Source organism: Pogoniulus pusillus, chromosome 4 (assembly GCF_015220805.1).
Source record: "Pogoniulus pusillus isolate bPogPus1 chromosome 4, bPogPus1.pri, whole genome shotgun sequence".
NCBI classification, from domain to species: domain Eukaryota; kingdom Metazoa; phylum Chordata; class Aves; order Piciformes; family Lybiidae; genus Pogoniulus; species Pogoniulus pusillus.
Genome location: NC_087267.1, coordinates 18,642,326 through 18,654,973, shown reverse-complemented (window position 1 = coordinate 18,654,973; position 12,648 = coordinate 18,642,326). Strand labels below are relative to the sequence as shown.

Here is a 12,648-nt window from a genome sequence, read left to right as displayed (position 1 = left end):
AGGTGGGAAGCACTTCCTCACAGAAAGGGTGATTAGGCACTGGAATGGACTGCCCAGGGAGGTGGTGGAGTCACCATCCCTGGAGATCTTTAAGAAAAGACTGGATGTGGCACTTGGTGGCATGGTTTAGCTGATGTTGTGGTGTTAGTTTATAGGCTGGACTTGATGATCTCAGAGGTCTTTTCAGCCTCGATGGTTCTGTGATTCTGTGAAAATCACAGGAGGATCAGAGGCAGTTTTCCCTAGTGAGATAGCTGGAAGAGTGCTCTCTAGCATTGTGGTAGAACAGGAAAAGAACACCACTTTGCTAACACTGGAGGTAGCTGCCTGTTTAGTGGAGACTGGAGGATGGAATGGGAGAACAGAGCGAAAAAACTCAGACATTATTTCATACTTCAGCTTTAAGACTTCAGCCTGCAAATTCTCCTTCTATCAAGCTGTTCACATATTCTTTGTGATTTGAGTGCTCTTTTCTACAACTACACGAGGGATAAGAACCCTTTGGATCCTTCTTCTCCTGACAAGATTTTATTGCCAAAGACAGAGCTTGGCCTCATCTTGCTATGTTACTTTTGCAAGCTCACAGCACAACTGTTTGCAGGATGACAGCCTCAGGTTCCTGCTCTCACACTCGGTGCTGGGTACGAGGCAGAAGCGGTGCACAACTGCTGTATTGTGCCATCTGGCAACCTCTCTCCTCAGCCCCAGCTTGAATTTACTGAGCTGAACAAACAGTTGTCTGTCAAGAGGTTTCTCCACATAGAAACATTGGCTGTACTGTACCAGCTTACCATCCTGCTTCCCACAGCAGCCAGCATCTTTCTGTCAGTAACCTGGACAGGGATCAGCATACAGGGATGAGCAGGAGTGCTTCCATCTCAGGATGTTCCTCCCCAATCCTCAGTGCCATTTAACTACTTGAGACTTGGCTACTTTTTTGGCTTCATTTTGTCTGCTCAAATAAGTGTGCCATGGTATTAGGTAGCTACTGAGGATGGGTTGTGTCTCTATGCAGCAGTAATCCTACTGCAGCATGCCCTTCTGTCTTAGTGTGCTGTCAGTTTTTTCCCAGTATTTATTTTACCATGGAAAAGGCTTTCAGCAAGAACAGAAGAGCTGATTTGATAAGGTCCAGCCATATGTCCTCTCTCTCCTTTGTACCAGCTGTGTTTTATTTCCCTCCATTTGAGGGGAGCAAGTTCTCACTGAGTTGTTCTCACTATACTCCTCTAACAAACAACAGTACCAGCCAGCCTGATGAGCTTCATGTGCCAGCCAGACAGCTCCAAGGTCCACTTGGGTGATCCAGAAAGCTGTGCCTGTTGCACTGTATAGGATGTGGTTAAACTGCAGTTGGAGTTCACCTCCATGGCAAGCCTAAATCAGAACTCATGAGTTGTTTTCCAGTCACCTTAGTGATTTGCTGGTTCTGGCTGAAACAAGTAGCATTGTCTTCTCTGAGACTTACTGATCCTCTCCAGCAAGGGGGATGATGACCACAGGCTGAGGGTTCATGGGACCTTCTAAGCATGTCTTTCTTTCTTCCCTCCCCTCACCTTCTCTGCCAGTGTAGTCTTGCCAATGTCTTTGTGCTGGCTGCAACATTCAGCAGATCTTCTGGCAAGCAGACTCAGCTCTCCTACAGCAGAAAGCAAGCTGGTGTTTTCTGCAGGGTTTTTGTCTTTTATTTAAGTGATTTAAATCAGCTCACAGTGAAATCTTACAAAGAGCCAGCACAAGGGAAGCAGGAGGAGAAAGGGAGGTCATGACCTTCTCACAGCACCTGCAGACAACCTGATTTTGACCAGTTCATCATTTTGATAGCATGAGCATCACCTTGTTAGCTATCCTAACCACAGTTCAGGTTTGTTTATGGAAACCAGAGCAGCAGACAACTTTAGAGAAGCTCTCTTCATCAGTCTCAGTTGTGAACAGCTTTTGCTTGCTTCACTGCACACAAATGCAACCTAAGCACAAGTCACCTTGGAAAATAAGCAGGCCTGAGCTTGGGAGAGCTCCTCAGCTGGTAGAAATGACAGAACCATTTCACTCAGATGATATCATGCTGGGGGAAATTTCAGGCTAACCTACTCAGCATGGGGTAGGGCCTAAGCTGGTGTCAGAGTGGGATACTCTGACAGTGCTGCTCCCTGAAGTCATGTTAGTGTCCAAGTCAGCCATCATGATGCCAGACCCAGTGCATTTTCTGTAGTGAACAATGTGGGTGGGTCCCCTGAAACTTCTCTGTGGTGAAGAGAGAGAGGATCAGCACTGCTGTGCCCTGAGGGCATCACTTAAACCAGAGAGCTCTCTGTTGTGTGTAGGAAATACTGCCGTGCAAGACAACGTTGTCTTCCAAACCAAAGAGGCCTTCAGCATGTGCATGCCTGTGCATGACTTAGTCTAAGGGAGCACAGAGACAAGACTGTCACTACTGCAGCATCGAGAGTGCCAGGCTAGTGCCTGCCATGGCCAAGTGATTCTAGAGCATTCATAATGACTGGACAGCTGTCAAAAGACTAAGAACCCAAGGTCATAGAATCGTAGAATGGTTTGAGTTGGAAGACACTTCCAAAGGTCATCTAGTTCAACCCTGCCAGCAGGGACACCCTTCACTAGATGAGGTTGCTCAGAGCCTTGTCCAGCCTCACCTTGAAGATCTCCAGGCCTCAGCTACCTCTCTGGGCAATCGGTTGCAGTGTCCACCACCCTCATGGTGCAGAACTTGCTCCTCACATCCAATCTAAACCTGCTCTTCTCTCGTTCCAAAACAGTGCCCTCGTTCTGTTTCTGCAGGCCTTTGCAAACAGTCCCTCTGCAGCCTTCTTGCAGCTCGCTTCAGCTACTGGCAGGCTGCTCTTAGGTCTGCCTGGAGCCTTCTCCAGGCTGAACTCCATCCTGTTCTCATAGCAGAGGTGCTCCAGCTCCCTGATTATCATTGTGGCCCTCCTCTGGACCTGCTCCATCAGGTGTGTTGAGGGCTCCAGAGGTAGATGCAGCACTGCAGCTGAGGTCTCACCAGAGCAGAGTGGTAGAATCCTCTCTCTCCATCTGTTGGCCACACTGCTTTTGCTGCAGCCCAGGATGCACTTCGAGTTGCAAGGGATGGATGTACTGCTATTATGTAGCCACTAGGAAATATTTATGTGCCAGGTTTGCTGCCTGTGGGGAAGGTTTTGCCTATGGATTCAGAAGGATATTTGACACACAGTGTCTGACTGTCACAAGGGATTTATAATGACAATTTATTACTGCCTCCCCTTGTTTGCAGCATTACCAAGCAATGCTGCAAATGCAGGCAGCAAACAGCTTTTCAGCCAGAGAAGAGAAATTTTACTGTGCCAAAGAGGAGCGGATGAAGCTTGGGTGCTTCTGCCACCTGAAAGCAGGGGTTAAAACTAGAGCAAGGAGGCTGTTACTGGAAGGGTTTAAAGTCAGCAGCTGATGTTTTGGGAGAGATTTCTTCCTACTGAAACCCCAACCACTCTCTTCTGTCTCCCACCCTCTCCAGGACTGTGCAGCTGTCCTTTTTTTGCTGCGCCTAAGGTCAACCCTTTCAGCCCAGCAGCATCCAGGAGACTGAGTGGGCAGGCATCACCAAAGGCTTCTGCTCTGCCAACCTGGGGACTGTACAATCCATGGCTGTTACTAGCAGGAGTAGGAAACTGCTGCTTCTTGCACATATAAGGCAGTGTTTATGGGACACAGAGCCAGCCAAGTACTGCACACCTTATTACTACCTGGTGCATAACTGTAAAGCCTGCTCTAGAAGCATTAAGTGCGGGCAGAAAGCTGCGGCTGTGCCTTTCCATTTGAAGGCAGAGTTTGCCCTCATTCCCAGCCAGTTACACAGTACAGCTGAGAAGGTGGCTGAAGATGGGAAGCTCAGCTTTCAGGAGCCTGCCACACTGCTGCACCTTCCCACTTCAATTGGATGTGTTAGGGGGAAATGATGTTTTCTTGTCCTCCAGAGAAAGTTACTTTCTAAGTAAGCTTATTCTAGCCAAAAGGCAGGAAATTGCAACATGCTCAAACAATTCAGCTACTAGCCCTGACTCTCTCCCTTTTAAAGTGTGACTCAACTACCACTGGCCTCAGCAACATCCCTGTGCTTTCTTGCCATTGCTCACCAGCCAACATACCCCCTGTGGAGGGTACCCCTCATGTGACTGCTCCTCTGGAGGCCTTCTGACAGCCAGGGAAGTGATTCAATCTTCATGGAGTCCTTCACACCACCCAGGTTTTGCTCAAACAGCTCATTTGCCCTTAGAAAACAACTCTCCATACACAAGTCCTTCTCTGCATTTCTCTCTCCTTCCTGACAATGCATGGAACAGTTTTGACCTTCCTGGAGGATGTGACTTTCTGTATTGTCACCGCCAGCCTCTTTTCCTAGTGGAGAAGCTCCTTTCAATAGCATTTTCTAGCACTTCCCTTCTTGAGTCTTGACCAGTTTCATATGCTTGCAATCCACTCCAAAGGGGTTGTACTCTAAATTCATCATACTTGCTCAGAGTTGACAGTGTTTGACCTAGAGCTTCTATTCTCTTATTAAAAATTACCTCTGTTAGCCTAATCATTATGTAGCTGCTGCTCCTCTGTCAATCAGAGAGACCCCTCCAGAACCTCCTTTCTTTTTTTTGCTGGGCATTTTACAGAGAAGGACACCCACCTGTGGTTAAAAAGAAACAAAGCCTGAGTGACAGGGCTTAAATTCCTTGAGGTCTCCCATGTGACACCTGAAAAAAGGCAAACTGGTTTAGGTCCTCTGCAAACAGAGCTCAGACATCTTCTGAATGGTGCTGCCAAGCATCAGCTGGTCCATGATGCATGCTCATAGCTCTCAGCAGAGGTAAGAAGAAACTAAGTGAGCCTAAACCTTTCCTACTGGTGTTTAGATCTAACACTTTCCATTTCCTCTCTGCAGTGGCTGGAGACACAGTTGCCAGTTGCACTGATGTATGCCAGCTCACTGAGTTACTGCAGCTCAGTAGGGTATCTGAAGTTGCTGACAGACAAGTGTAGTTTGTGCAGACAGTTTTTTAAGTGGTTGTAGGAGCCAAGCAGAATTTTCAGGAGTTTTCTGTTTTCATTTTGAAGCAAACAAGAGGTCTCCAAGACACTTGGGTGGTTGGTTTGGGTTTTTTTTTTGTGAATTCCATCAGCCTACTAAATATCTGTGCAAGTCTGAGCAGCTCAGTCAGTTTAGAATATCAGATGGGGCCCTTGATCACTTAGGACTTCTCTTGTGAACATCTCAAGATGCAGATCTGAGGTTTTTCTCATTTGAGAAATATTTGTATTCAAGCTTAGCCTTAATCCATTCTAAAAATTAAATGAAGAACAAAAACCAAATTTGCATTTTAATGCTACTTCTTCTTCAAGTCTGAAGCTCCGTTGTTAGTCCCAGTAATTTGCCACCCAGACATTTCAGGCTGAATTTGTTGCCTTTTCTTGCTTTTGTGAAGTAGGGTGCACAGTGCAGGGAGGGAAGAAGTAATGGTAGGCAGTGGATAATCACCAGCACCACTGGAATTCAGACAGATTGAAGGTGAAATGTACAGCCCTGCCATAATGCACATGGCTGCTGTCAAGGAGCCAGCAGCTCCTTGAAACTCCTCCAGGAGCCAGTGTAGAGAGGGTATTAGGGGTCTGCCATCCCCATCAGCAGGACCTGTGTTTATACATTTTGTCTTTGGTTGATTGCTCTTCAACCACTCTTAACAAGACCTCTCTCAAAGACTGGTTTGGCTTTTAAAGTGAGTTGCAACCTTACAGCAGCCATCTGAGGGCCCTGGAGAACTGAGCTGTAAAGGCCCTGTTGTTTCTGCCAGCAGCAGAAGCCCCAGCTCTGTGCAGCTCACTTTCCATATTTCATAGCTGCCAGTTACTACGCTGTGCCATGCACACACACTCACACTGCAAGCAGGAAGCAGGAGCAGCTCAGTTCTTGGCTTCCTCTGTCTCAAGAGACTGCCATGAAACTGAAAAACACTAAAGTAAAACCTAAGTATCTGTTAGACCTTTAATTAGCAACCTGAGGAGTGTTTGCCAAGAGGAAATTTGAATTCAATTATCCAAATAGAAAGTATTTAACCTCTCAATAGCACTCAAGTAATTATACTACTTGGGTTGGGTTTTTTGGTGTTTTCTTCAGAAACCTAAAAGAAATAAAACAAAAAGCAAATTGAAAAATGTTAGAAGGTGTCAATTTCCCAACACATGAAGCATACCAAGGCAGGCTGTGGCGTTGCCCATGCTTTAGGCTGGTCATGTTGCACAGGAAGGAGCAGCCGTGAGCAGGGAGAGCAGGTTACAGAGTTCTTCATTTCCCCAGTGAGGCAGGGCCAGCAGAGGTGGGTTTGTGTGCAGGAAACACACAGCTAAGGGCACTTCACGTAGCTTGTTGTGTGTTGAGGGTGCTTGGTGACTGTTAGAAAGTCACACAGAGAAAAGGAGGGGAAAGGACTTAAGAAGTGATTGTAAGGCCTGGCCTGCAGAGTGAGCCCGAACTGGAGCTGTGTCCAGAGAGGGCGACAAAGCTTTTGATCTGGAGAACAGGGCTGGTGAGGAGCAGCTGAAGGAACTGGGGTTGTTCAGCCTGGAGAAGAGGAGGCTGAGGGGAGACCTCCTGGCCTCTACAACTCTCTGAAAGGAGGTTGGAGCTGGGTGGAGTTGGTCTCTTCTCCCAAGGAACAAGTGACAGGACAAGAGGAAACAGCTTGAAAATGTGTCAGGGGAGGAAGAAGAAACTCCTTCACTGAAAAGGTTCTCAAACAGTGGGACAGGCTTCACAGGGAGGTGCCTGAACCCCTGAGGAGGTGTTTCAGAACGACAGAGATGTGGTGCTGAGCAACATGGTTTAGCACCAGCCTTGCTAAGTTAGAGCATGGTTGGTCTGGATGATCTTAAAGGTTTTTCCCAACCAAAATGATTCTGTGGCTAAGACACATCAGAATAGGCTGAATACTCCAGGATATTTTGCGGACATTGGTCCACATGAACCACACCACCTGCATTTCAGATCACAGCAGCTGTTTCAGCCCTGCTCCCAACTGTGTTTTCACTACTCATCTGCCCAGAGGTGTCCAGAATGAATGCCAAGGCAGAAGTCACTACTGTCTTGCTCCTCTCTCCACAGACTGCAGGTTGCTCTGGGACTATGTTTATCAGCTGCTTTCTGACAGCCGGTACGAGAACTTCATCCGATGGGAAGACAAGGAATCCAAGATCTTTCGGATAGTGGATCCCAATGGGCTGGCCCGGCTGTGGGGAAACCACAAGGTAAGGAAGCAAAGCAGGCTTTGTTCTGTGCCACTCCACCCCTTGTGATCTCACAGGATGCACTTGTGAACAGAGGGAGGAGGAAGACACATCTGCACATAAACTGCTGCTGGAACATTGTGATCTTTCATGCTACACACATGACAAATAGAAATCACCTTGCCTTAAACCCACCTTTCATCTAGAGAACCTCTTGTGTTGGTTTCAAGTCACTCAAATGGATTTAATGACAAAGAATCAAGGGTCCTTCTCCCTCAAGGTGGCTCATTTCTTCCTGAAACCCCATGCTACATAAGTTCAGGTGAGAGGTGGTCTGCAAAGGCCTGTGTAATACAGCTGCACAGGAGCTTTCTATATGTGTTCCTGTCTGCACCTGTGTTAAGAGCAGCTCTGAAGAAAGAGACTTGGGAGTGTTGATTGACAAGGATCTCCCCATGAGTCAGCAGTGCCCTCATGCAGCCTAGCAAGAGGAGCATGGCCAGCAGGAAAAGACAGGATTCTGCCCCTTGAATCTGCTCTATAGAGACCCCACCTCCAATCCTGCCTCCAGTTCTGGTGTCCTCAGCATAAGGACACAGAGATGAATCCAGAGGAGGCCACAAAGATGATCCAAGGGCTGGAGAACCTCTGCTATGATTATATGCTGAGGGAGCTGGCATTGTTCAGCCTGGAGAAGAGAAGGCTCTGGGGGGACCTTAGAGCTACCTTCCAATAGGTGAAGAAATCCTCCAGGAAGGCTGCAGAGGGACTTTTCCTGAGGGTATTTAGAGACAGGACAAGGAGGAATGGTTTGAAGCTGAGGAAGAGCAGGGTTATGATCTTGGGAAGTAGTTCTTCAGTACGAGAGTAGTGAGACTGGAATAGGCTGCCCAGGGAGGCTGTGGCTGCCTCCTCCCTGGGGGAGTTTCCAAGGCCATGTTGGATGAGGCCTTGGACAGACGAGTCTAGTTGAAACATGTCCCTGCCCATGGTGGGGAGACTGGAGTAGATGATCTGTGAGGTCCTTTGCAACCTGAGCCATTCTGCAGTTCAGTTCTCACAGACTGTCCTGTAGCACACCCTAGATGCTACAGGATTATGGATTTCCTAGTCAGAGGATAGCTCTGCTTTGTTCTTTCGACAGCAGTTACTGATCTTTGCAGTTCAGGGCTGAGTATGCACAGCTGTCTCTGTGGGGTTTTGTGATGAATATAGGAGTAGTCAGCGTGGATTGCCAAAAAGGAAGTCATGCTTAACCACTCTGATACCCATCTACAATGAACTAACGAGCTCAGTGGACGCAGGGAGCACAGTGGTTATAGCTTACCTTGATTTTACAGAGGCTTTTCAGACTTTCTCCCAAAACGTCCTCACATAGAAGCAGAAAGTCTCAGGCAAAAATACAGTGAGGTAAAGGGAGATCTGGCTGAACCACTGGGCTGAATCACAGAATGGCAGGGCTTGGAAGGCACCTCTGGGGATCATCTAGTCCAATCCCCCTGCTAAAGCAGGTTCACCTAAAGCAGGCTGCACAGGATTGTGTCTCAGTGGGTTTTGAAAGTCTCCAGAGAAGGAGACTCCACAGCTTCTTTGGGCAGCCTGGTCCAATGCTCCATCACCCTCGAAGTGGAAAAGTTTTTCCTTCACTTCAACTGACCTCTCTTGTGCTCCACTTTGTACCCATTGCTCCTTGTCCTATCACTGGGCACCACTGAGAAGACCCCAACCCCATTCTCATGGTCCCCATATTTTAGATTTTGATAAACATTGATCATAAACCCTCTCAGTTCTGTTTTTTCTGGGCTAAAGAGTCCCAGGTCTCTCTGCCTCTCCTCGTAAAAGAGATGCTCCAGTTCCCTAATACTCTTCATGGCTCTCCCTCAGACTCACCTCAGTATTTCCCTGTCCCTCTTGACCTGGGAGCCCAGAGCTGAACACAGTACTCCACGTGTCCCCTCAAGCAGGCAGAGCAGAGGGGGAGGAAAGCCTCCCTTGACCTGCTGGCCACACTCTTAATGCACCCCAGAACACCACTGGTCTTCTTGGCCATGAGGCTACATTGCTGCTCATGGTGAACTTGTCACCTACCAGCACTCCCAGATCCTCTGCAGAGCTGCTTTCCAGCAGATCACCTCCTAAGCTGTCCTGGTGCAGGGGATTGTTCCTCCCCAGGTGCAGGACTCTGCACTTGCCTTTGTTGAACTTCATGCACTCTGCCCAGCAATGCAGCCTGTCCAGGTCTGACTGCATGGTAGCACAGCCTGCCAGGGTGTCAGCCTCTCCTCCCAGTCTTGTGTCATCAGCAAATCTGCTGATAGTACACTTACACTCTGCTCCTTCATCCAGGCCCTTGATGAAGATGTTGAACATGACTGGACCCACTACTGACCTTAGGGGCCTCCAACTAGGCCTGCATCATTGGTCACAACCTTTTGAGCTCAAAAAATCCAGTCACTAATGATGTTACCCCAGGGACTGATTCTGGGGGGCAATGCTCTTTAGCATCTGCATTAATGACTCTGGACGATGGGGCAGAGCACAATCTCAGTGAGGGACTGAACAATACAGAACTGGGAAGAGTGGCTGTTCCACCAGAGGGTTGTGCTGCCATCCAGAGGGACCTGGCCAGAATGGAGAAATGGGCTAGCAGAATTTCATGAAGTTTAACAAGACTTTACCTTGCCCCTCGTTACATTTCATGAAACCCCAGCTGTGGGACTGGGACTGTTTCTGTAGAAAGATGGTCAGACACTGGAGCAGGCTGCCCAGAGGAGACTGTGGACTCTATTTTTTGAGATGTTCAACATCCAGCTGGACACAGTCCCGAGCAGCTGTCTCTGTCTGACCCTGGTTTGAGCAGAGGGACTGGGCTAGGTGAGCTCCAGAAGTGCCCTCCAACTTCAGTTCCTCTGTGATTCTGCATACAAAGCCTACAGTCTTAACAAGGTCAGGATTTTGTCATCTGTCTTAGAGGGCTTGGGCTGCATCACTGGGAAATTGGAGAGTTCTGCCCTTACCCAGTCTCCATGCTAATAATTTGGCCTCGTATTTCATGTCTAAAACTACTTCAGCACAGTAGCCACTTGGGAAACTCAGTGGCCTTTTAGCATGTCAGGAATTGCAGAAGCACAAGTGGCATTTCAGGGGACTTCCCAGGGAGTGCAGCCTGCACTTTGTCACAGGAGCTCATTATATGGCCTTCCTTAGCAGAGCTGCTGTGGTCAGGGCAAGCAGAGGAGGTCTGCTCTTAAGGGCTATTTTAGACAGGCAGATAATTTACTACAGCTAGGTCACCACTACAGCCTTCTGCATGGTGCTGGACTGGCAGAGCTGTGCCAAGCCAGCATGGAGGCCAAAGCATGCTTCTACTGGTTTGGCATGCTTTGCCCACGGCGAGGCAGCTGCCTTCTGCTCCTGCAAACACAGCTTTGCTCCTGTGGCTGACTCTGCTGGGAGCATCTTTGCCAGCATAGTCACCTGTGTTCCTCATACCACAAGAAAACTTCATGGCAGACATAGCCTAAAGGACTGATCCTGCTACTCCAAGTCAGTGCTTATAGAGGCTGCCTCCATGTAGCTCTGTCAGTGCCTGTCACTTCTGCCTTTTGAAACTCAGCTTCAGCAGGGCCATGCCTTAGTGCCCCTCCAGTGCTCTGGCCATGGCCCTTGGGGTTAGCAGCTCCCAGAACGAAAGGGAGGCTCTGTCACAGAGACCACTGTACAACCTAATGGGCTTCTTGATTTGCGCCCATATAACCAGAGGAGGAGCAGGCGCTGGGTCTCCACAGTGCTCTGTGAGCATGACCTAGTTAATGGAGGGGAATCCCAGAGCAGCAGCAGTGCTCTTCGCAGGGACTGCTGACAGGCGCAGTCTATTAACCACTGGTCTTAGGCAACCAAAGGTGGTTGCATTAGGAACAGGCCTATCACATCTCACTTAGCAGGAACATATCCCTCCATCTACTGTTTCCTCTCATGGCTGATGAATCCTTTTGTTAGCTGTGATCCAAGAGACTGCAGAAAAACCTTGCTTTGAATTTTTGTTAGCCTTTCTCGCTTAAATTGCCCTGAGTAAAAAGAGGCCCATAAAATGTTGGTGATGAGAGCTGGAGGGGCAGGCTGGGCCTGCAAAGAGCAGAAGCATGGAACATGTAATTTCTTGAACCTACTTAGTTACTTGAGCTAGCTGCGATAGTTCTGCAACTCCTTTTGAGGCTTGGGAAGCTTTTCATGAATCATCTCACCAGGCTTTTCCATTTTCTTCTGAAAAAAACAGAACAGAACAAATATGACTTATGAGAAAATGTCCAGAGCCCTACGCCACTACTACAAACTAAATATCATCCGGAAGGAGCCAGGACAAAGGCTTTTGTTCAGGTAATTTGTTCTTTTCTTTGCTGTCCCTTTCTACAGACGGCTCAAGTTTTGAAGGTGGGGAAGGTGACTGTGTGGGAGGTACTTTGTTGTGACAGCTGTAACAGAAGTGACAATGGGCATCTATTTGTGAAAGCTGTCTAGGGCAGTGCTTCCCAGGTGTCAGGGCAACCGCAGCGATTTAGGCCAACAGGGACCTGTTTTGGTGATCAGTGGACTCAGAGAATCCTTTTACTGGCTTCAACCATGTTTGTGCCATTGTTTAAGACCTTGGCTAAATGATTCATGATCTCAGCCAAACTGCTAGAAAACTTGCTCCAAACTGACTTCTCAAACACAGCTGCCAGTGAAAGCTAAGCAGGGAGCAGGCATTTCCTCAAGTGCCTCAGCATAACAGAAGTGCTGATGACCATGTTTTCACTGGTGCTGCCTGCAAGGAAGAGAGGGACCTGCAAGAGCTGTTCATCAAATGCATGAGATGGGATGGTACAACCCATGAATTTAGGAAAGAGAGCCTGAAACAGCATTAAAGCTTGTACAGACTTGAGTGTGGCTGGCAGAGGGTGAGGGCACTCCAGTTCTCTTTAGAAAACACCAGAGAATACAGTGCATACATCCAACCTACAGAGCACTGAACTCACACCAAGTGCTGCTTTGATGTCAGTGGTCTGAGTCTACATGTGCTCAGAAGTGGTATCAGTCAGGAAGCACTGGGTTGGTGTTTGTGTTCTTAAACAGCTAACAGAACTGCATTAGCACAGCTGCTACATACAGCTGGGAAAGTTTCTATGGGATGTATCATGGCAGCTCTTAAAAAGAGACTCGGAGAGAGGAGAGTGAAGGGAAGAGGGAAACAAAGGCAGAATCAACTGTGCCATTTCAGTATTTTTTGTGTTAAGGTAAAATATATTTTTCAAGATAAAAGAAGGTTGCCCTATCAGCAGCAGTGCCACAGGAACCTGGATTGCGCAGCCCTGGGGGTATTCTGTGATGCTGAACAGTGAATGTGCT

At 48.1% G+C, this 12,648-nt stretch overlaps 1 protein-coding gene across 3 annotated transcripts in view; it reads left to right on the top strand.

Moving 5' to 3' along the window:
- The window catches only part of ETV6 (ETS variant transcription factor 6), a 148,531-nt gene that overhangs the window by 129,426 nt on the left and 6,457 nt on the right, over positions 1-12,648 (top strand). For all 3 annotated transcript variants that reach the window (XM_064142300.1, XM_064142299.1, XM_064142301.1), the window contains exons 6-7: positions 7,142-7,284; positions 11,540-11,640. In XM_064142300.1, coding sequence (XP_063998370.1) covers positions 7,142-7,284; positions 11,540-11,640 — 244 coding nt within the window. The remainder of the gene's footprint in view (positions 1-7,141; positions 7,285-11,539; positions 11,641-12,648) is intronic.